The sequence below is a fragment of the Carcharodon carcharias genome, chromosome 1, assembly GCF_017639515.1.
Source record: "Carcharodon carcharias isolate sCarCar2 chromosome 1, sCarCar2.pri, whole genome shotgun sequence".
In the NCBI taxonomy this organism is placed as follows: domain Eukaryota; kingdom Metazoa; phylum Chordata; class Chondrichthyes; order Lamniformes; family Lamnidae; genus Carcharodon; species Carcharodon carcharias.
In genome coordinates, this window is record NC_054467.1 from 37,413,676 (window position 1) to 37,438,456 (window position 24,781).

The 24,781-nt window shown below is 42.1% G+C and overlaps 1 protein-coding gene across 1 annotated transcript in view; it reads right to left on the reverse strand.

Moving 5' to 3' along the window:
- Positions 1 to 207: 207 nt before the first annotated feature.
- The window catches only part of LOC121292460 (protocadherin Fat 4), a 410,751-nt gene continuing 386,177 nt past the window's right edge, over positions 208 to 24,781 (reverse strand). The window contains exons 14-18 of the mRNA XM_041214468.1: positions 23,746 to 23,925; positions 22,650 to 22,774; positions 20,853 to 21,070; positions 19,020 to 19,281; positions 208 to 3,108 (exon numbers count right to left, since the gene is read on the reverse strand). Coding sequence (XP_041070402.1) covers positions 1,217 to 3,108; positions 19,020 to 19,281; positions 20,853 to 21,070; positions 22,650 to 22,774; positions 23,746 to 23,925 — 2,677 coding nt within the window. The 3' untranslated portion in view covers positions 208 to 1,216. The remainder of the gene's footprint in view (positions 3,109 to 19,019; positions 19,282 to 20,852; positions 21,071 to 22,649; positions 22,775 to 23,745; positions 23,926 to 24,781) is intronic.

The window sequence follows — 24,781 nt, forward strand, 5'->3', positions numbered from 1 at the left end:
TTGTACCAACTCATCCACCCACCCTCTCTCCAATGTCCCCCTTTAGCTACAAACAGTAGTTTCAATTTTTGCAGGACCGAAGCTCAGAATGAAAGGACAATATGATAAATCGCAGCCTCCAGATTTTAGTTAGCTCAGGCAAATATTATGAGAAAAGCATTTAAAAATCAAGACATCATTTTAAGACTATGGAAGAATAACAAACAGTTTTTTTGTAAATAAATAGTTTATTTCTATATTTGGCATTTATGTGTACAAAGGATACAGTATGTTACACTTATATCAAAAATGAAAAAAATACTGATGTTACATAAGTAACAAATGCAGAAAGTACTCAATCTTACCTTCCCTGAAAGTAAGAAACATGAACCATTTTTAAAAACTTTGTAAGAAAATATCATCAGTAACAAACAGAGTTGTCTTTTTTAAAGTTACTAAAATGGTATAAAAGTAAGAATCCTGGAAGTAGGACATAGAAAACAATTGAAAGTTTGCATCAGAATTTTGAAGGTTAGCTCTATGCCAAACTAGGCCAGATATTTTTTTAAGTTTTCCCTCATATTGGCCCCATATCAAACAGTGAAGGGTAGCACTGCTTTTCAAGCAAGTGAGAACAATACTTTCTAATGATAACATTACAAAATGAATCTTTCTCCTAGACTGAACAATTCACATACTTCTATTGGGTGCTGATACATTTACTTATGGCAGAATAAATTGCACCCATTGATAAAACAGACTAACTTATCGTGGAGGGTGAGGGGGAGGAAGAGGAAAATCTACACCAGGGCAGTTCTGAAGCACTCTCCCAACATTGGCACAATTGTTTAAATTGCTGGCCAACTTGTGTGCTGTTGTAGTGCCAGTGGCTGAATAATAAACACACTGTGCTCAAACAGATCAAACACATATGTTTTTAGTTCTGAAAAAGAAAAGTCAGGAAAAATATTCCGCAACTGCAGAACACAAACATCACTGTGATCTTTATGTGCTTTTATGCAATAGTTCCTCTTGTGCTGCAAACGCAATGAAACCCTGAAAGACAATGTTCATTTAAGAACCAAATTCTTCATCAGCAGAAGATTATGGGCTACAGCATCTGGCAATGTTGATGAGAGCAGGACGTGATTTTGAGTGGGTTCCATTACACAGCTTTTCACTGACAGTGAATTGCAGCTATTAATGTATTAAAGTTAACAGTCTATATAAATTATATCTATACATATTCTTCTGCTTCTGCATCATTAGAAGTAGCTGCACTTTGTGCAACATTGTTTAATGCTTCCTCTTTTGCCTCTGATGTTGCATTTTCTGGGAGTGATGCGAGATCTTTGAAAACATCCACATAATTCCCAAAACCAGGACCCCAATTTAATAGACTGTCCCAGTTAAATGCTCCTGTCACAGCTCCATGTGGTCCAAGTTTGGGTTGTGTCTTATAGTCTTCATGACTTGCCTGTAGGACTGCAGAGTTTCCTTCAGCCCTACGACCATGATATCTCCGTGGCTTCAGTTTGCCACCATAATTGTCTTCATCATCTGCATCAGATTCATTGACTTGAGACAATTTTGGCATTCGTGAAGTGTACACTGCAGGTTTGTCCCTGTCATACTCAAACTCAGAGCAGGTGAAGGATTCATGTGAGTCACTGTCTGAAGATGATTCAGGGGCAGGCGTACCATCAGCTGGGTTTCTCATTCTGGAAAGAGGTCTTCTACAGTCATCTTCTGAGGATGATCGTCCATGATCTGCACTACAGATACTTGGGTTTCTTGGGCGAGGGGTATTGAGTCTTTCAACTTCCTCTATGGACAATCCTACTGGAGGTGTGGTCTCCAGAGGAATCTGCTCAATTGGCTGTTTTAGGCGGCTGCCTGGCCTTGAGCTGTGACTATGACCTGTCATGGTCTGGGGGCTTTTGCTTCTCCTTCCAAGTCGTGAAGCATAATTAAAGATGCCAGGCTGGCAAATATCCGAATGTATATCAATAGGGCTTCCTTCCCTCCTTGCAAGGTGTAAATCTCTTGCTGGACTATTTCGGTAGAAAGTTCCTGGCTTTGAGAATGGGGCAGGACTCTGCCGAGAGAGTGGGTTAGGATTCTGGCAACTGCTGTGACTCAGTGAGGTTGTCCTCAATCCTTGGCTATAGGAAGGCTGATAGCTTAAACTGCTGGCTCCTAGTGGGAGAGGAGACTGTCGGGCAAAACCCAATGGACTGTGTCTTTGAATGGAAAATTTAGGTGTGTGACTTCGGAAATGTTTATAGTGCTGTATAATGTCTGCATCTGAAGGAGCAATACTGCTGGCATTTTCTATGTCATAATGCTCAAGTTCTGTTTCAGGCCCTATACATGGTTGCCCACTTGGCAATGTATCTGTTGTATGTGGGATGTCTGTCTCATCGAAGATCAAGTAGGGATTTTCCCTTTCAATTATATCAGGTTTTGGAACTCCTTCAGGTTGCTTTCTCACGGTCAGTTCCTCATCATATGGAGGAAGGTTATCTGGATCATCAAATCCTTCATTCTCGCTGCCTTTTTTCTTTTTCTCTTTCTTCTTCTTTGTCTTCCCGTCATTTTGTACTTTTGCCTTTCTGCCTCTGCACTGGTTACACACGATCAGACCGAGAACAATTAAAGCAAGGAATGTGGCACAACTGCCAACTATCGCAGGGACAGCCCAGAGTGGCAAAGAAAGCTCCTCCGCTTGTGGCTTTGGACTGCAAGTATATCCTTTATCCATTCCAGCTTTGCAAATAGTTCCTTGGGGACACTGAACACCGACACACACCACTACAGTCTCACATGTTTTACCAGTGTAGCGTTCAGGACATGTGCAGGTAAATCCAGATTTTGGAAGAGGCTCACAGCTCCCTCCATTCTGACAAGGGCTGGAAGCACATTCTCCAGGTGGGACACAATCGTATGCATACCAGTTGTTCACACACATTAATCCACCTGAACATGGGTCGCTTGAACACACATTAGGACCTCTACATCCTATCTTAACAGAAGGATCACTTTTCAATATTGTAACATCCCTGTGTTGTCCAGTAAAAGGCAGTGTTTCTCCATTGTAAGTTACATAAGAGATACAGCCATCAAAACCTGGAAAACAATCAAAGAAAATCTGTCATAAAAACTTTCCAGTCAAGTTTATACAAAACTATTTAAATACTTTTTTTCATGTTTGCTAAAGAACATTACCAGTGTTAGATTTCCTGTGCTGGTGACCCTGAGCTTTACAGTAGCTGACCGACATATTTTCTGTACTAAAAATATACCTAATATATACCAAGCATCCATGCTAGGGACAGGTGTTTCACTGATGGGTAAACTAGTGAGTGTGGCAGGGAACTATTCCACTATAAATATTCAAACTTATGAGCTATTTAGTTCTCATCTTAATGCTGGGGTCTGTTTCCTTCTTTTGCTGCTACTATTGTCAGATGCCAAACACACTACCACTACCATCTAGAAGGACAAAGGCAACAGATAGATGGGAACACCACCATGGAAGTTCCCCCCCAAGTCACTCTCCATCCTGACTTGGAAATATATCACTGTTCATTCACTGTTGCTGGGACAAAATCCTGGAACTCCCTTCTGAACAGCACTGTGGGTGTACCCACAATACATTAATTGCAGCAATTCAAGAAGGCAGCTCACCACCACCTTCTCAAGGGCAGCTAGGGATAAGCAATAAATGCTGGCCCAGCCAGCGAAGCCCACATCCCATGAATTAATTTTAAAAAAATTGAAACCTGTACCACCGAAAAGTGCTTAAAAGTATGACAGTGACCATGACCCCAATTGGCCTGAGATCATGGGACTGATTTTATTTCATTACCCACAGCTCAATTTAGACAGCCACCATTCCTGCCAGAAATAGGTGGGATCCTAGATTAAATATCAGAAGTCAGCTGATGTCATGACCACAAACACAATTTGCATATCAACCAATGCTGCCATCGCTACTTCCTCAATGTGCCAAAGAAACCATAAGCGGTACAGGTTGAAATACAGCCATTACCTATATTTAGGGAGATTTACTTATGTCTGTAATTACCATAGATTCAAAACATTTACATGTAATAGTTAATGCTGCAACTAATATAATGTATTCAGCCCCGAATCACCTCCCAGAGGCCTACTCCAGTGGTTACATGATAGCCCCAAAGAGAAAAGAGCCATTTAAAAAAAAATTAAGTATCTGGTAATTTATACCATCTAAGCTCATGCAATAAGACACAAAAATGTTGTATTTTAAAATAAAATAAAAACAGCTGTTGGAAATATGCTATTAATATACAATAGCAGCTATGGAAACTATTAATATTTTTAAGTTTTAGTGAATGAAGAATTTCATTTATTTATAACAGCAATTTGTATGTCGACAAGAATGATCAAAGCACATTTTAATTGGAGAAAGACAACATAAGGTACCACTCACTAAAAAAAAGGGTTCCCTCAAAGCAAATATGCTTTGGCAACCTGCAACCCTCAGGCATGAACACTGACTTTGACAACTTAGGCCTGAACTTTTCAGGCAACGGGCGGGCTCAGTGGGAGTGGGCGGGCTCAGCGGGAGTGGGCGGGCTCAGTGGGAGTGGGCGGTCGCGGAGCTGATTGCTGCGCGCGATCAGTTCCACGCTGTCATTTTATGCGGGCGGGCCAATTAAGGCCCGCCCAGCGTAATATGTAGGTTGTAGCGCTCAGCACTACCTGTGAGGGCAGGGGGAGGAGGGAGAGTCAGGGCCAGCGCTCTATCGCGCATGTGCACAGAAGAGCACTTCAATCTTCCTGAGACACGGAGCTGCCTCAGGGAGACTGAATCCATATTGAAATAACTAAATAAATGGTTCAAAGATTTATTTGAACATGTCCCCTCATCGGTGACTGTGTCACATGAGATGGGACATGTTTTTATATTTAGGATAAATTTTTTATTCATTTAATAAAAGCTTGAGGAAACCTCATCCTACTCGTGGATGAGATTTCCTAAAAAGCGGGAAGGCCGCTTGGCCTTTTCACCTGCCCGCCAATCTTAAGGTTGGATGGGCAGTGTTAACAATAACATCAGTTACTCCCTTAATGGCCTTAATAGACCGGTTACATATCGACAGGCGCAGAGCTGACTCTGGCACACACCCGCCGAACAAAATACTGTGGGACTGCACGATGATGTTGGGACACACGGCCAACGTCATCGCATGTCATCTTACGCGTCTGCGTGTCGGGCCCTCCCCCCGCATGCCAACTGAAAAATCTTGCCGTTACTGTCTTCCCCATTTCCATGCCTGCTTCTCCCCTCCAATTTTGGAGCCATTTTCACTTCCTTCTGAAGAAAGGCCATAAGGACTTAAAACGTTAACTCTGTTTCCCTCTCCACAGATGATTCTGGACCTGCTGAGTTTTTACAGCATTTTCTGTTTTTGTTTCAGATTTCCAGCATCTGCAGTATTCTGCTTTTATTTCACTTCGTTCATGGCTGCCTGATGCTATTCATTGCTCCATTGAGATTATCAAAATACAAACGTACAAATTAGGGCAGGAGTAGGCCACTCAGCCCCTCTAACCTGCTCCTCCATTAAAAAAAAATCATGATTGATCTCATTGCAACATCCCACCTACCCCAATAACCTTTCACCGCACCCCACCTCCCCCCCCGCCACCCTCCCCATGCCCTGTTTATCAAGAATCTATCTACCTCTGCATTAAAAATATTTAAAGGAGCTGGATGGGATTTTCCGCACCCACCTGCTGCCGCGATCTTCCGGTCCCGTAGTAAGTCAACGGACTTCTGGCTGGGGCACCACCTCACGCACGGTGGGTCTCAGACGCAAAGGGGCCAGAAAATTCCGGTCTCTCTTTCCACTGTCTTTTGAGGAAGGGAATTCCAAAGACACATTACCCTCTGAGAGAAAGGAATTCTCTTCATTTCGGTCTTAAATGGTCCTTCCTTTATTTTTAAGCAAAGACCCCTAGTTCTAGATTCTCCCACAAGAGGAAGCATGCTCTCCACATCCAGCCTGTCAGGACCCCTCAGGATCTTAAAGGTTTCAACCGAGTTGCCTCTTACTCTTCTAAGCTCCGGTGGATACAAGCCTAGGCAGTCCAACCTTTCCTCATAAGACAAGCCGCCCAATCCTGGTATTAGCCTAGTAAACCTTCTCTGATCTGCTTCTAATGCATTTACATCCTCCCTTAAATAATGAGGCCAATATTGTACACAGTGCTCCAGATGTCTCACCGGTGTCCTGTGCAACTGAAGCATAAGTTCCCTACTTTTATATTCAATTCCCTCACTGGCACCCGGTACCATGGAGAAGCCTGCAATCATTGCAACATTGTATGCTCATTCCGCCTGCTTCTCTACAGCAAGATATAATGAAATGTATTCAGCTCTCTTGGAATACAGAGCCTCAGTGACCTCCCTTATGCAACAGTGAACTGGGAGATGGCGCAAATTTCACCTGCTGCAGCCAAGAGACAAAATTTCATGGCCACAGTCACCTTCCAACCATTCTCACACTGCTCTGAGGTTGTATTTCTGACTGCAGCAGGTGGCAGATTTCACTGAAGACATCCTTAGTGAAGCACAGATATCTGACACTCAGGTAGGAGTACTCTGGGTGGATATTGCCCCCTTCTAAGAGCCCTTCTCCCCATTCTCCTCCTCCCTCTTGTAGTAAATTGTGCAGCTCAGCATGCACTCTGCTCATTCTCTCAGTCATGTTGTATTCGAAGGAGAATGTCTACACCCATGTCTGGGAGTAAGTGGTTTATGCAGACTCTGTAAAATCAGGGTAAAGTCGTTCAGCACATGCCAAACCACTCCCTGTGGACTTTAGCAACTTAAAAGAACTCTAGAAACCAGAATACACTTCCACAATCGCAGCACTAACAAAACAGACTTTCACCCACATTTCTTGTTCCTGGGAGTAAACAGGTGTAACACACCAACACATTCACCAAATGTTCATTTTTCATGCTTGCTAAACAGTAATTAATGAGATATATGCAAATGGTGGCTGACAAGCAATACGGTGTGATGCTCTGACGAGTACAGTACACCTTAGATGTTGTGTGCACCTGATTTCAATATTGTAATGTGTCCTCATAATGTTCCAGGAGAATGCCAAGGCTGCAGGTACAGAATTAGAGGTCTTGTGGTTCAGCAGGTAGTGCCCTTGCCTAAGTCAGAAGCACCAGGTTCAAGTCGCATTACTGAAGGAAGGAGCATTAATGACGTGATTGATAATTAGTCTGAAAATCCTTCTAACACTTCCCTACTATTCCCAAAGGGAAAAAAAATGTGCTTGAAAATATTAAACAAAGAGGGGCAGAATTGTTTGTAAACATGTTAGCAGCTGCAAGTGCATATCAAATATGCCAACATTATCTGTCTCCCTGGGAAGGCTGTGCTGACAGTAGATATTTAGTGCTGGAAGAAATGAGCAAACTTTTTTTTGCACAAAAATGTAAAATGAGTGGTAGCAAATCAGAAGTTTGACACCCCTCCTGATTTTTATTTCTAAATATGGGAGAGATGTAAAACAGGCTACCGATTCATTGTCACCCATTTTATTTCACCATATAACATCAAAATTACCCTCAAAGTCTTTACTTTATGTTATTCAATTCTGAAATTCTGAAGTTAAGATGAGCTATCAATCAAACAATGTTTTTCTAGGGTGCAGCTGTTTTGTGAGAGCAATGCTTGTCTGGACTCTCAGCCAGTTTCATTATGTATGCTTGGCTGAAAGCCCAGACAAAAATTAGAATACTAAAACGCCTGCGCCCTAGCAAAAATTTCTTTGACAGCACGGGCTCTGTGATCTCTACTGTCAATTTCACAATGTTTGTTTACACAGGTTAAGTGGTTTCAAGAGTGTGTGGACCTTGTTATTGAAATTTTAAAATGTCTGGATGGTGGACACTTATATTGACTTGAAGTGAGATGACGTTTTTTCAACATGGTATAAAATTATGAATGAATTAGTTTTTTTTTAAGCTTTTTTTATACATCTTACAGCCACTATAAGGTTCATTAGTTCTATAAAGTGCATAGTGGGCCAATGGGCATGGAAGTGCCATAGTATGGCATAGGGGCATGAGGGGCCTTGGGGGGTGGGTGGAAGGGAATAGCTTGACATGGGGGGGGCACAATGGGCCATAGTGTGGATGGAAGGGCATAGCTTGGCATGGGAGAACGTGAGAGGATCTTTTGTACTTACCTTTTAAAAGGTCCCCTCATGCAGACTAGGGTTCAGTGTCCTTTGAGGGGCCGTGACCAATGGCTTCTTAAAAACCTGGTCTGACTCCATGAAAATTATGAAGGAGTGGGACATTCCTATCTCCGCAATGGAGCCAGCAAGGGTGGGAGTGCTGGATAGAGGCTTTTGACAGGAACCAGCCCATGCCCTTTAAAGGCATTCCCAAAAATTAGACAGCCCGGGAATGGGGAATACCAGAATCGGGACCTGCCCACCATTTTTAGAGGACTCCCGAGTCATCTCGACTTGATGAAAATCCAGATCTTACTGACGAGCAGCAGAAAAGAGTGGTTCACGTGAAGAGATAATTCGAGGTAATTTGGTTTAATTCAATTCAATCTTTATTGTCCATTTGGAAATTCATTGTGGGCAAACAAAACTGAGCTTGTTTGCAGCAAAGCAATAAGGGATCTGGAATAGCCTAAATGAAACTTCTTCAAGTTTACCACATCAATATTTATATTATTTTTCAGGCTTATAAAGAGTGTTTTGCAACTTTCTTTAATTTCTTTATAAGGTTTCTTAATTTTTAAAAAATGCTGCCTGAACTTTTTGAAGGTTCCTTAAATGTGTTGGAAGTATACATAAGAAACTTTTTTCTGTATCTTAAAGTTTTTGTTTCACTCTAACCTCGTGGGGTGGACCTCAAGAACCAATGAAATCATTATTGGACCTCCCCTGCTTTGAGGTGGGAGAGGAAGTAGGTTCAGGAGGATGACCAGAAGGTGGCAGGCTTCACAAACTCTGACTCCTGCCATTACCTACACCTCCCTACCTCCAGATGCAAGAGGAGCTACTTCACTGTGACTCTTCAGCAATAAGAATGCTGCGCTTTGCTCATGAAACAATTACTGAGCTGTGCCAGCTGTCAGACAGATGTGGATACAGCTCATAAAGGAGACCTTGAGCTGATTAAGATTCGAACCCACTGCCAAATGAGTCTTGCTATTACGGTTCCCTTTTGGCAGCAAAATGAACTCAGTTGCTTGCTAATATTCAGCTATTCCCCACGACTAATGTATAGCAGCAGGAAGGAGTCGAGGTAGCATTATTTCTTTCTGGTTGTGGTCCATTTCCCTTTAAGAAAAATAAAGAGTTTGATGGTGCTCTGGATCCAATCAAATAGAATGCAACCTAGGTTTCAGAAAGCATTCTTAATAGGATTAGCCACAGGTGCTGGCAATGAAATAGCTATTGGATGAGTTTTCCACTGATTTCCTAAGTGTTCAGCTGGAAGTAAGGTGAGGGGTAGTGTGAAGAACATTTACTGGGCGAATATGTTTACTATAGTGCACTGTCTCCTGTTACCTTCTTGGCCCTGGAAGTTCGGTGAACTGTGACTATTAAATGGTTGGGGGGGAGAAGATGCTGGTAGCAGCACTCATTTTCTGGATCTGAGCCCAGTTCATTCTTCGTGGTGCTCCTTCCCTTAAGTCCCAATAGTTGGTTCATTCTTTGCTGAAGTACATGCAGCAACTTTTCAACTGAAGAGCCTGGTTTCTCAGTGCTACAAGTGGCAATTTGGCACTAAAATGGCAGTGTGCACAGACTTTGGTGGTGAGCTGTCCCAGATGTCATTTTGGTGAGAGCACTGGCATGCGTGCAGGGAGTGCCCACCTGAGGTTTGAAGAACCGACGTGGGACCGCAGTGCTGCAGTTTTGGAGCTCAGTGCTCCAGCTAATGCCATCACTTAAACATGCAAAGCTGAACCTACTATCAGCAGCAGGAAGGACACCTCAGCACTGCGATGTAAAGAGATCACCTTTTAGGTTAGTTACTGATTGATTTCTGCTGACTGTTGCTGCGATTGTGGAAGTGTTTTCTGGTTTCTAGAGTTCTTTAAAGTTGCTAAAGTCCACAGGGAGTGGTTTGGCATGTGCTGAACGACTTTACCCTGATTTTACAGAGGCTGCATAAACCACTTTCTCCCAGACATGGGTGTAGGCCTTCTCCTTCGAATGCAACATGACTGAGAGAATGAGCAGAGTGCATGCTGAGCTGCACAATTTACTAGAAGAGGAAGGAGGAGAAGGGCTCTTAGAAGGGGGCAATATCCACCCAGAGTACTCCTACCTGAGTGTCGGATATCTGTGCTTCACTAAGGATGCCTTCAGTGAAATCTGCCACCTGCTGCAGCCAGAAATGCAACCTCAGAGCAGTGTGAGGATGGTTGGAAGGTGGCTGTGGCCATGAAATTTTGTCTTCTGGCTGGAGCAGTTGAAATTTGCAACATCTCCTAGTTCACTGTTGCATGAGGGAGGTCACTGAGGGAAGAATCTTGGGTGTAGAGAGCTGGGTTGGGGCCCGCTCGCCGAGGTGTAAAATAATGAGGGGTGATGTCGGGCATGCATCATGACGTCACCACGCGCCATTTAGAATTTCAGTTCGGTGGACACGCAGCCGAGTTGGCTGCACGCCCGCTGAACTGTCAAAGGCCTATTAAAGCCTGTTTAAAAAGCAATTAAGGCAATCAGCTGAGCTGCCTGTCAAACCTTAAGGTTGGCGGGCAGGCAAAGAGCCCAGGCGGCCTTCGCATTTTTCATGGAACCTCATCCACGGGTGGGATGAGGTTTCATGAATGATTTAAAATTTTCAGAAAATTTTTTAATTAAAATAAATGCACATGTCTCAGCTCACGTGACAGTTTCTGTTGAAGGGGCATGTCATAAAAAAATTTTCAACAATTTATTAAACTGTTTAAACTCTTTCGCGCGCACTCCCGACTTCTGGTGATGGGATAGACTAGTCTTGCCCCTTGTGCTACAGTGACTAGCTTAAAACGGGGAGCAGACGGAGGAAGAGGAATGGAGAAGGCAAGCAAAACAGTTTCTTTCAGGACTGGCTGCCTGTGATCATCTCATCTCACTGGGATACCTGTAAACACAGTCCCAGTTCTCCATTCACCAGAAGTCCCACACCTTGGGCTGAATTTTGCCATCAGCGAGCAGGGGGCGGGGCCCACTCACCGACGCGCAAAATAACACGGGATGACGTCACGGGGAACCTTCGATGTCATCATGCCCCATTCAAATTTTCAGGAAGGCGGGGGTACTGCAAAATCAGCTGTGGGCCTGCCGATTGAGGCCATTGACAGGATCATTTATACAATTAAAGGACCTGCCCGTCCAAAGTTAAGGCTGGTGGGCAGGCCAGGAGCCCCGGCGGGGAATAGAAAAAACATGAAACCTCATCCAGCGGCGGGATGGGGTTTCATGTAGGGATTTAAAAAGTTTAATAAAGTTTAGTGAAATTTATTAACATGTCCCGTCTCATGTGACATTGTCTTTTAATATATCTGTTAATAGATGTTGATAAAATGTTTCCCCTATAATTATTTCTTAATTGTCACATGAGGGGATCATGTTAAGGATATTTTTTTCTTCTATTTTTAATGTTTAATGCAGCGGCCTCAGGGAGATGTGCGCTTTTTCATGCGCATGCGTGAAAGAGCACACTCTCGCATTTGGGGAATCCCCCCGCCCGCACAGCAAGTGTATAATTGGCCCGCCCACTTAAAATGGCAGCGGGGCCCGCTTCTCCGGCGGAGAGCGGCTCCCCGCCTGCTTGAGATTGGGTCTGGCTGGCCTGCCCGCTAGGCAGAAAATTCTGCCCCTTATCTTCCCTCTGTTACTGATCATCACAAAATCTGCTTGGCAATTGCATAAATAAAACCAACCACAAAATAAACATTCCAAACCAAATTTATAAATCAAACCATCCAATATTCCACACAAAAGTCAACTAATCACCCTTGTGAATTCCCTTATTGCCTGTCCTCTCTGTGCCTTTGCCTGTCCTTGTACAATGTTATCCCAGTGACTGCAGCATGGCTGCTGTCTTTCAATGGGGGAGGCTTCAGGTGGCTTCACAGGAGCTTTGGTTCTACAAGTTCTAGCTTAAGATGGCTCCACCTCGGCTGCTGTCTGAGCCGGCTGGCTGACGGGCAACACAGGAGTGGTGCTGGTGGGAGCATGAATGCTGTCATCCTGAGAGAGGACAGCAAGCTCATGATCCACAGAATAACTACCAATCCCATGGGGTTGTGGGGAATGGGGGAAGGGGGTGCGCAAGGGGCAGCACCTCAGCAACCCTAATAATTTGTTGGAGGACAGATTACTGGATTGCTGTGACATCATGAAAATCCCTTTGGACAGAGGTATTTGCAGCCATAGTGGCAGCAGTCTGAATTTGCCTGGTGGCAGGCTTAGTTTGCGTGACTTCACTCTGAGCTTCCACCGCAACACTACAGACATTGGATTACTTCAGCTGCAATGGAAGCTAAGGTATTGGCAAGCAGAAGCTGCATCATGGAGTTGGCTATTGCACCCAAGCTGGAAAGGGCGGGTTCCAAATTCTGTGCAAAACCGCCTGACAAATTGGTGTTGACTCCTGTATGTTCCTTGGTCTTGCATACAGGCTTTCTGCCAGGCCTGTCAGTGCCCCAAACATTTCATTATGTATACCTTTAACCTTCTTCTGCATGCTATCCATCGAAGTCCACAACTGAGTCCGCTGCAGCAATCGCGCCCTCCAGCAAGCTGGCACTAATACCACCCTTATACCCTGTCCTGGCTCCTGGCCACTCCTACTCAATGTCCAGATGCAGATAACACTAAACTATCCATGAAAGTATGTACAGTGTCAGGATCTGAGCTGGTGGCTCTGAGTGTACGAATGAGTGACTGTGTTTCTTCATCAGCACTATCTTCTTTCTCCTCCACCACTGCATGGCCAGGGTTGCCGTTCTCAGGTATCTCAAAGGTAAAAGGCACAAGAGTAGTGTTGTGATGAGAGATGGGCACGAAAGCCAGAGGTGCATGCTTACACCATCTGCAGCTTGTAAATTAGAAGACATTATGGGATGATGGGAAGTGGGATGTGAGAAGGAGGATCAACTATGAGTATACCTTTATCTTCAATGGTTTTGCGCTCGCCTCTTGCCACAGCCTCAAAGCTAACTGTTCCAATCAAGTTGACCACCCTCTCCTCCATTTGGAGACTTGCAACTGTGCCTGTTGCCCCCGGTTAGCTCCCGCTGCCTCTGGTTATTCGCCAACTTGTCCTTCAAGAAGTGTGTCAGTGAGTGTGATGCAATGTGTTTGTGTGGTGTGGCTGTTATGGCTAAATAGCTGGCCTTGTGTAAAAGCTGTGAGGTGTGGGTGTGATGCTTGCTGCAGTGCTAAATGTGTGAGGGTAAGGTGAAGGAATGAATGTTAGGTGTGAGTTGTGATTGATTGTAATTGTTGATTGAGTGATGGGTTGTGGTACATTGAGCAGCATCTGAGGTAAGTGGTGCAAGTGATGGAATATGGCACTTGAAGATACAGTCACTGACCTTGACAATTCATGAGAGGTCATTGAACCTTTTGTAACACTGTATCCAGGTCCTCAGAGCTGGACACTTGACATTGATGGCCGTGGCTATCTCTCCAACTGCCTTTGCAGAGTTTATCTGGAGGTCCTCCTGGCCTCATGTAGATAGATCATATCTCTCCTCTTCTCCACCACCTCCACTATGGCATCTAGTGCAGCATCAGAAGACCTAGGAATATACTTTCACCCTGTGGTGCCATGAATGATTTTTCTTCCTGCTCTGGCTCTATTCCATAAAGGATTCCAGCATCTGCTCCAACCAGAATGCAGCTCCCTTAAAAGATTGCAGGTTGGCTTTAAGTTGTGCTAGCCTCTCATGAACCTAAACCCATCGTTGACACGTGCAGCCACTCAATGGTGCATTTAGCAGCACTGACTGCATGTAATAATCATGCAATCCAGCAGACAACAGGAAACTGGCAGGCTGACTGCATCTGAAGCAATAAGGCCAGGGAGGGATTAGGGGGTGGGCAGGGGTGCTATAACGCACATTCTAATACAGCACCCGTTTTTGAGGGATGTCCATTTTAGACACCTTTAAACTTGTGAAGAAACTCCCCGCCTCAGACGTTGCTTTGAATAACACTACAGAAATAAATGGCCTCCCTTCAACTGCAGCATAGTATTTTGTTCTGCCCCCTCGTCCACACTGCCTATTGAGGGTGCAAGTAGTATCTCGAGCTCCTCAAAGAAAACTGGCTTGGCTCTCGGGAGCATAATACCAGCAAGTTGAACAACAGTTGTAGAGTGCTAAATCCACTGATGAAGAAAATTAAGCCTACAGTCTCCAGCTTCTACCAGTCAGGCATAGGAACGGTTTCAATTGTTGGCAAGCATTACATAATGCAAGAATACAGATGAATAATCAGATCCTAAATGGCTGAACCATCAAGGAAGCTTTGTTCTAAAGGAGTTCAGGTTGTACATTGTTTAAAAATATTAACAGATGTGCCAAAATTGAACATGATGTGACTAAAATGACCAGCAGGTGTCAATAGTAAACAGACGATATAAGCCCCTTTTTGATCCCCTTTTTCCAAATATTATTTTCTAATTTTTACATATATTTTCCCCATCTATTTCTATTATTATTTAAAAAATTTATTTCCATTCATTGTTTTATCCTCACCTTTTAGCCTATTTTGATCTTTTCTCCCACACTGTCCCCTTCCCCCCCACCCCACCCCCACTAGGGCCATCTGTCACTTGCTCATCCTGCTTTCTACTCTTAATGTCACCATTAGCACCTCCTTTAGCCAGTATCACCACCATCAACACCCCTTAGACCTTTTGTTTATGTCACAATCTCTCCTCTGCCTCCACCTACCGCTGGCCTTCTATCCAGCTTCACTTGTCCTACCTCCTTAAACAGTTTATAGTTCACCAGTTTATATTACTTCTCTTTAGTTCTGAAGAAGAGTCAAACGGACTTGAAACCTTAACTCTGTCTTTTTCTCCACAGATGTTGTCAGACCTGCTGAGTTTTTCCAGCAATTTTTGTTTTTGTTACATATGCCCTGCCATTGTATTATATAAAGGTTATAATTAACTGGTATAATTTATGGTCTTTTCTGGTTTTCAGTTCCCCGTTTTGTACCGCCTCAACAAAGTGAGGGGTTTAAGAGGGGCACCATGTGAGTCAACTTCCATATAGCATCCATCAGTTAAGTCTGGTGTTGTGCTTTCAATATATAGTCCTCTTAGGCTTCTGTGCAATTACTTGTGTAAATATATTTAAACTATGAATTTTCACCTGAGTATAAGAGTCTGATGGTATGGTCTTTACTGCTTTTTGAAGTAGACAGGAGATTGTTTTAGATATTCCATGTGATCTCTAATGCATTATATCCTGTAGTGTCCTAGGCCCAACCACCTTCAGCTGCTTCATCAATGACCTTTCTTCCATCACAAGGTCAGAAGTGGGGATGTTTGCTGATGATTGCACAATGTTCAGCACCATTCATGACTCCTCAGACACTGAAGCAGTCCATGCACAAATGCAGCAAGACCTGGACAATATCTAGGTTTGGGCTGACAAGTGGCAAGTAACATTCACGCCACATAAATGCCAGGCAATGACCATCTCCAACAAGAGAGAATCTAAATATCGCCCCTTGACATTCAATGGCATTACCATCACAGGATCCAGTACTATCAATGTCCTGGGAGATATCATTGATCAAAAACTGAACTGGACTAGCCATATAAATAGTGTGGCTACAAGAGCAGGTAAGAGGCTAGGATTCCTGTGGTGAGTAACTCACCTCTAGACTCCCCAAAGCCTGACCACCATTTACAAGGCACAAGTCAGCTACTTGCCTGGATAAGTGCAGCTCCAACAACACTCAAGAAGCTTTACACCATCCAGGACAAAGCAGCCCACTTGATTGGCATTCCTTCCACAAACATTCACTCCCTCCACCACCGATGCACAGTGGCAGCAGTGTGTACCATCTATAAGATGCACTGCAGGAACTCATCAAGACTCCTAAGTGAGCACATTCCAAACCCACAACCACTACCATCTAGAAGGACGAGGGCAGCAGACACATGGGAACACTATGACCTGGAAGTTCCCCTCCAAGCCACTCGCCTTCACTGTTGTTAGGTTAGAATCCTGGAACTCCCTTCCTGACAGCACTGTGGGTGTACTTACACCACAGGGACTGCAGGGGTTCAAGAAGGCAGCTCACCACCATCTTCTCAAGGACAATTAGAGATGGGCAATAAATGCTGGCCGAATCTGGCAACGCTGCCTGTATCCCGTGAATGAACTTTTAAAAATTGGTAATTGTCCATTTCATTGCACATAATCCCTAGTCAAGAAGTGCAGCTTTCACTTTATAGAAAATAACTTCTATTTATATAATGAGCTGGATTTTATGCTTCTCCAACACACCCATGGGTTTGAAGGCACAGGGGGAAGGCGGGTGGATGTGTAAAATCTAGCTAGTTGCCTTTCCGCCACCTACCCACCCGCTCCCAGCCTGCCTGAAATTTTACAGGATAAGGTGAAGGCATTGGACGGCCTGTCCGCCCTTGGGCTTATTGAAGCCTTTAAGTAGCCAATTAATGGCCACATCCCTTCATCAGTACTTTACTCATGGCAAGGGGAGGCCCACGGCAAGCGGGAAGCCTGGCAGCTTTAAATGGGCGGGCTTGTGTCAGGCAAGGAAGGACCTCCTTTGCGGGTCCCCTAGGCCCACTGGAGGCATCCCACACAATCATCTCCCACTTTAACCCTCTGCCCAGCCTCTTGAACCTGGTTCCCCCATCACTTCACCCTGCTTGCTGAGATCTCTGACCCTGGATTTTCCTGGGCTCCTCAGCATGGTGGGTCTGCCTGTAAATCCAGCAGTGGCTACTGCTCCCAGCTGGCATTGCTGAGACTACAGAGCTACTGGCCATCTGATTGACCAGCATTACGGTAAGGCAGGTCTTCTTCCTGAGAAAGGGGCAAAGGTCTCACCTTAAAGCAACTGTCTAAGGGTCAAAATCCTGGACCTCCTTTTCTAACTGCACTGTGGATGTACCTATACTACATGGACTGCAGTGGTTCAAGAAGGTTCAAGAAGACATTTTAGTTGGGGTATGGGGACAGTGGCACCCAATAAAATCCAGCTCAATGTCTTTCATGCAGCCAATTAAGTACTTCCAAAATGTAATCATTATTGTTTAACAAACAAAAGACAATTTGCACATGGTGATGTCCCATACATAACCCGCTAATCTGTTTTTGGAAGTCCTTATTGATTAATAAATATTGACCAGGGCACTAGAAACATGGGCCTCGATTTTCATTGCTGTTTGAGCTCTCGTTAGAGTTGTGCTGGTGTGGGACTATAGCCAACTCTGTCCTTGGTGGATCTTCTGGGGTCAGGCTATTCTCAATATTACTAACAGGTTTACAGTATTTCTGGATTAGGCAAGGCAAATAGCTGTGACACCTGCTGGAGAGTGGTGTTGTTGGCTTATCATTGAATTTGATTTTGATCTCCAGCATTACCAAGTGAATTGGTTAATAACTGACTGTGCTAAGCAAGGCAATCCCTTTTATTGTGGATAGCCACCTCCTAAGCAAATCTGAATGCCAGGAGTGCAATCCCAAACCTGATAGCCAGTGCTAAGGCATTAGTCATGGAAGTATGCATTTCTCATATGACTTGCATATGCCTGTCCATTATATCGATTGGCCATTACTTCTGGAAAAAAATCATAATGGCAGATACTGGGCAGTCAGTAGAATTGTACCCTGCTATAATTCCTGCTATGTCAGTGTCAGTGTCAAGCACTCATAGGTCTAGTACTACACAACTAACTGCTATTCCAATGCCCTCCTTGTCATTCTCTCTGCTGTCATCTTTCTGCTCACCTAGAACTATACTTCCTTTGTCCAATCCTGCGCCAATTCCTGCTCAGTCTTTCAGTGCTCCAACTCCTCAAATTAAAAATTCTCATTCTCATATTTAAATTATTTTATGGTCTGACCCCTCCCAGTGCTTCCAGCCCTGGTCTTCATTTCTTTAACTTTGGTCTTTTGTACACCCCATCCTCCAGCCCACCATTTGTGATGATATCTTCAGCTAGCTTGGTACAGCCCAATGGTATTCCTTTCCTAAAACTGTTCACACCTCTGTGATGAAATGGTCTCTGCCTCAACCATCCTCTGTGACAAAGCAAGCTCTGTTCCAAAAAAATCTGTTAAAGATACTTATTTTAGACTCTTTCTTCCATTTTAGTGACAATTTTAAATTGATGAACTTTGTCACTGATTAGGCAATCAGAAGAAGATGTCCATCCTTATTCATTCTATCAAAGCTCTTCATGATTTTAAACGCTTCTTTCTCACCTCTTCTTGGCTTTCTCTGCTCCAGTAAAAATAGCTCCAATATCTCACATCTGTTTTGATAATGAAGGATTAAGAAGTTGTGTTTATATGGGGTCTTCATGACCTCAAGACACCCCAAAACACTTCACAACCAAATAAGTATCTTTGAAGTGCAGTCACTCTTGTGACTGCAGGCAAATATGGGCATCCTAAATTACATACAGCAAGATTCCAAAAACAGCAATGAAATAATCATGACTGAGAAACAGGCATTTGACTTAACTTGTTCATTCTACAACTCAGGGGCAAACTATTCTCCCTTGGCCCAGCTTTTAATCTCTTGAGGGAAAATTCTGCTTAAAGAGTCCCCAATCCTCTTAAGTACCCATAACACCACATCTATCCACCCAAGTGACTTCACGATTCATCCTCAGTCCCTGAATAATTGGTGAATGAAAAATGAGTTTGTAATAATGTTTCATGCTAAACCAGGAAACTCTTGTGAACAGACTAGTAACTCAGGTATATAACTACCCACCTGGATCAGTGCTTTGGTAATTCTGCCCTGGAGGTACGCCCCCAAGGGAAACAGTGAGGACATCCAACCCTCCAAAATCCTGAGTGTTATGAAGGATTTTTCTAGTATATATCCTGTCAACTGAAAAGGTGGTAATGGATCCATTTTTCTCAATCACAATTGTATGCCATTGGCCATCCGATACAGAAATCTCCGGAAAATTCCTTTCTACTTTTCCACCAACTCCAGCATCAGAGATGTAATGTATTTTCCCGTTTTTCACCTATAGGAAAAGAATAAAAAACTCCTGTTAGCTCATTATACTTAAAACAAATGATGGCAGAGGCAGACTCAAAGCAAAAGTTGCTGAATTCAAATGATCATTTTGGTGCTCATTAGGATATCAGGTTCACTTGCTAATTCTACACTGAGATCCTTGCTCACATTGCAAATCCTTTTAAATCATTCTCCCATAATACAATAAATATCTGCAGTATTAGAACCATATGTATTGTACAACTGCAATATGAAATACAGTTAAATTCTTCAAAAGCTAATAAATGCTTTGACCATTTGGATTTATGCCATTTTCAATCTTTTTAAAAAAACTGAATGCCTATTAAGTCAAACTGCTATGTCAAATATGCAGAAGTCTTCATGTGATTTGCAACATGCAGTTTTTAAGTAGTGTTGGGTCAGATCACTCTATAGAAAAACAAATACGTCAAATTTCATCATTTACTTTTGCCTGACACAAAGTGATGGTATGCAACCTCCCTGAATGTTCTAATATCAGGTTCCCTTTGTACACCAGCCTGTCTTCATTAATAACCATCTCACCGAGTAGATGGCTGTATCATTTACATATATCTGAAGGGCCATTTAACTCCTTGGGTTACTCCAAGTGTACGTGCAGTACTTTGTGTACAATATGAACTTTGCCGCTGAAAAATGAAACTGTCTTATTCAGAAAGATTTATGGACAAAAACAGATGTAACATTTTTGTTCTTTTTGTGCAAGGAATAACATTTTTAATTATAAAAATTTGTATCTTATTTACTTTGTTTTACATGAGCTTTCATTACAGATAACCCCATGAAATCTAACCGGTTTCAGTAATAGTAACTGCAGATTTGTATTATATCCATCATACTAGGGGGTGAATGCTCCAATAATAAAAGAATGACGTATGTGAGACATTCTAAAACTGCAAAAACCAAGAAGATATTCTGAAAATTACTACTGAACATAAGTACACCTGGAAAAGACTTTTATAGAGAAACAATGTTGAAAATGCATTGTCCTTCATTAGGTTTCCACCAAAGCTGAATCTGTCTTTTCCCTTTTCAGTTGCTGACAGATATGCATATTTCTAGCACTTGCTGTTTTTATTCAGATCTCCAGCATTTACCTGTCTACTGAATCCCTCCTGAATGAAGAACGGGATGTACTGTAAATGAGCTTGCTTACTTGATATTCCAACTGCTAAACATCGTCCTTTAAGAGCACCAGGCAGAATGTTTGCAGGGTTATTTGTTTTTTTTTCTGTTTATGGCTTTTAGCTATGATATTGATGTTAGAAACAAAATGCAATGTTCTCCTATTCCTGATCATTTTGCATGAAATCATGGATTATGGAGCTGAAGACTGGGGAATCCATCATCTACCCTACAAATGGTTGGCAAGAGTTAAGATGAAGGATGTTTTTGGCACAATGCCTAGCACTAGTTAAAACCTCCCAGCAGTGTGACCAATACTTTATGAAGAAAGGACATGGGTGATGGGAACAATGATTAAAACCACAGCAGTGCATGCAGTCTAATCAAATCATCTAAAACTAGCTTTAATCTTACCTTCACAGTAGTATAATTGCTGTTTTCCTGGACATGAATTAAAATGCCATTTTTGCTTCTTGTTCTGAACTTTATGTCCAGGCTGCTTGCACTCACAGGAACTGGAGGCTGCCCTTTCAAACTCTGCTTCACTAAATAGTCTCGCTTCTGATTCTGATTAATCGTATAGTCCAGACGTCCCCTGCCATCCAGTGACAATGCAGTGTCCACGTTGACCACTAGAAGAAGCATATTTTTGATCAGAATGAACATCAACTTTGAAACATTTGGAAAGAGCTTACAAAGTTCATATTGCAATAGGTTAGTTGTCAATGATGTGGAATTGGTAATTATATTTAAATATACCAAATTATGCAATGCAACAGTCAATATTGATTTTGTTTTCACTAGAGCAGAGAAAGTTAAAGGGTTGTCGAACAGAAATATCCCAGGCTCAGAGAAGGTTTGAAATGACAAATGATGAAGGATCATTTCTATTGGTAGGTGAATTAGCAAGAACAGGTCATAGGAATAAATTTCTAAAAGTGTAAAGGGGATATTTAGAAGAGATTAATTCATTCAAAGATTTACTGAAATAAGAAACATATTACTTTGAATAGCTATTGATTCTGAGTCAAGCATTGACATTTAAGTGGGAATTAAATTCTAGAAAACAAAAAATAAAAAAGTATGCAGAAAGTGAAGGGAAACAGGGTTAGTTAGCTATGGTGTTGAGCTGGTACTAGCACATTATGTTGGGCTGAACAGCCTCTTTCTGTGCTGAAATTTATACTCATCTACATTATTACCAGTCAATTTACTATATGATAAATATATAGCCCACATTAGAAAGAAAGCTGAAGGGAGAGTCAGTATTGTTTATTATTTAGTTTCTGAGGAGAACTAGTGAACCCCTGGACTGGTTGCCTGTCTTCACGTTCAGCCTAATATACTGCATACTTTGACAAGACTGAATAATTTGCAGCATAGAAAATAATTAAAAACAAATACTTAATAAGTGATGAATATGAGATTGTAACCTAATGTTATCCTTCATAACTTTACTATGATCATGGTTCTCACAATGGCTCCTACATTATGTCCATTCTGCATTTATTTGTTGAACCGGAATCAAAGCTCACATTTTGAGTAATCTAGAGCCCCTGAACAAAAATATACAATGGTGATGAAAAATTTCAGCTTATCATTTTCATCCTATAAAGCTAGTAGAAACAGTGGGGCCTCACAGTGGTCAATCATACAGCTCCAAACATTTTGTATTACTGGGTCAATTCGTACCAATTGTTCGGTTCAACTGTAGTAAGGCATGTGATAATAAACTTGTCAGTTCACAGTGAAACACTGAGTGGGAAGGTCCCCAGCCTCCTGGGATATTGAGACCAGCCTGGTTGACTGCCAGTGTTTTATGCTGTAGAACTGAGGCTTTTTCTATCCCCAATATGTTTTCCCTTCAGGTTGATAGCATATTAGGAGTTTAACTGTCTGTCTGTGAAAACATACGGCTTTGCAATAATGAGCAGCTTCTTCCCTTCTAATTCAGGCCAGCAACCCAGATGGCAGTGCAGGACCTTGACATCAATTTTTATTAAATAGTCAGAGTTAATTATATCCTTTACAGAATTAAAAATCACAACAGCTATCTCATGAAAAGCCTCTAGTAGTTGAAATGCCATCTACTCTCATTAAGGACTCCATCTTTTCCCCTCTCTCCCTGAACACTGCTTTTCTTGTTTTAAAGATAAAATAATGAAACACTACACATTATGGATACATAATATTTTTAACTTTAAGCCTTACATTTTTCACAATATTTTCCTGTAAATCCAAGCTTGCAATTACATTGCTGCCATGACCAGTAATCCACACATGAGCTGTCATGTTGGCACGGGTTATTGAGACAAACTCCTTCCATTCGGACACATCTGAAATAAAATAAAATTTCATGTCATAAATCAATCTAATAGGCAACACAGTTTAAAATCAACGTTACAATGACTACAAATTCCAATCGCCCGATGTATACTGAGGGCATGGTTTCAAAACAGGCACAATGAGATTATTGCTACCATGCCAATGCCATCGATTACTGGAATTTTCCTAACACATAACAAAATAGGACTTTCACTTCTGCATCAGTAGAAAACTCTGTGGAGTCTGTTGCCGGGGGAAGCAGCAGCATAAAGGTTGGCAATGAGAGAAGCAGATTAGCTTGTTTCACTGAATTCCTTGATTTATCTCTAATAGCTGACTCCTATTAATAGCTGGGAGGTCATGTTAGCACCAATGTCCATAATATAAATACTACATTATTTTTAAATAAATGGATTTTTGTCCCTGACATAACTGGATTTCAAACAACAATTTTTCCTACTTTATGTTCTATGATAATCTTGCCAATCAAAAATACATTGCTTAATACCGACAGTAAAACTCAATTATGTATTACTGATTGCACATTTATTTTAAAAGACTGGGGGGGGGTGGGGGAAGATAGGGGAGAAATGTTACAAACAGAAAAATGAACAAAGGCAAAAGTTCAAACATTTAATATTTCAATTGCATCAATTAAAACAGAGCCACCAGAACATAGCACAAGCTGTAATGTTAATATGTGTAAAAGCGACTTTAACAAAAAAAGTCAATTTTAAATTCTAGTTATTTTTTTCAAATTCATTAATCTCCACTAAAAAAGCATAAAAATTGCTGTTTGAGGTGTTAATGGGAAAAAACATAACACAATGGTATAGCATTCCTTTCTGCTATTTTAATAGAAGCATAAACCTATTAATGCTGCTGTTAAAACAATGGTAACAGAACATCATAAGAACATAGTAGATACTGTACGCTGTACTTGATTCTAAAGAACATATAAAAACAATTCTCAATGCCAGACCTGTCCAGAATTCCATGGTTTGCCAGAGCTTGACTGGGTTCCAGTGGACGACCATTAACAGCAAATTCCATCACACATCCTACAAAATCATGAGTGACCACCTGGCCTTTCCTTTGAAGAATCGGTTCTATTGATCTGATTCCTCCCACTGTTAATCTGTTGGGTTGCACTTCTAAAGTCCTGCAACACCAAAACCAAGAGTCAAGTTACACTTGCAGAAACTAAAAACATAAATTCATCTGGAGTGTATGAAACTCTAATATAGACGTGGCTTATCTAAATGGATGCACCAACATACAGCTCTAAAATCTCTATCACTTCAGCTCTTATGTTACAATCGTTTTAGGTCTTCAGGGGTACAAAATACTTCTCTTTTCTCAATACCCACCAGCAACCCACAACCCACACCAGCTATGGCAAAGGATTTGAAAAACTGCTCCCAAGGCTTCCATCTTGGCACAGCCATACAGATGCCAACCATTCACAATTGACAAAGACAGTCGACAATTTGGCATATGTAGAGATTGGCAATAATCAAGCCCAAACCTCGTTATATGCTATCAAGGGAAGTTTAAGGTAAATTTGTTTAATATTCCTTGAGATTTGATTTAATTGGTTGCCTATTGAAATAAATGTAATGTTTAAAACAGTTTACATAAGAAAATGTGGGGCAGAATCTTGTGGCTGGCGTGCGAGTGGCGGAGCCTGCGCATAAAATGTCACGCGAGCGAAACGACGTCAGCGCGCGGCATTAATTCAAGGCCTCGTTAAGGCCCTAAACTTGCCAATCGTCGACGATTTTGAGGGGCCCGTGCGAACTTCGGCTCGGTGCATGGGCCCAACGGGCAGGCGGGTAGGTGATTTATTTTACAAGCCTCATCCAGTGGCGGGATGAGGTTTGGTAGCGGTTTTAAAAACGTTTAATAAAGTTTTTGTTTATTTCATTAACATATCCCATCTCGTGTGACATTTCACATGATGAGGACATGAAAATGAATTTTTTATTGTTCTATTTTTTTATATTTGCCAGCCTTTC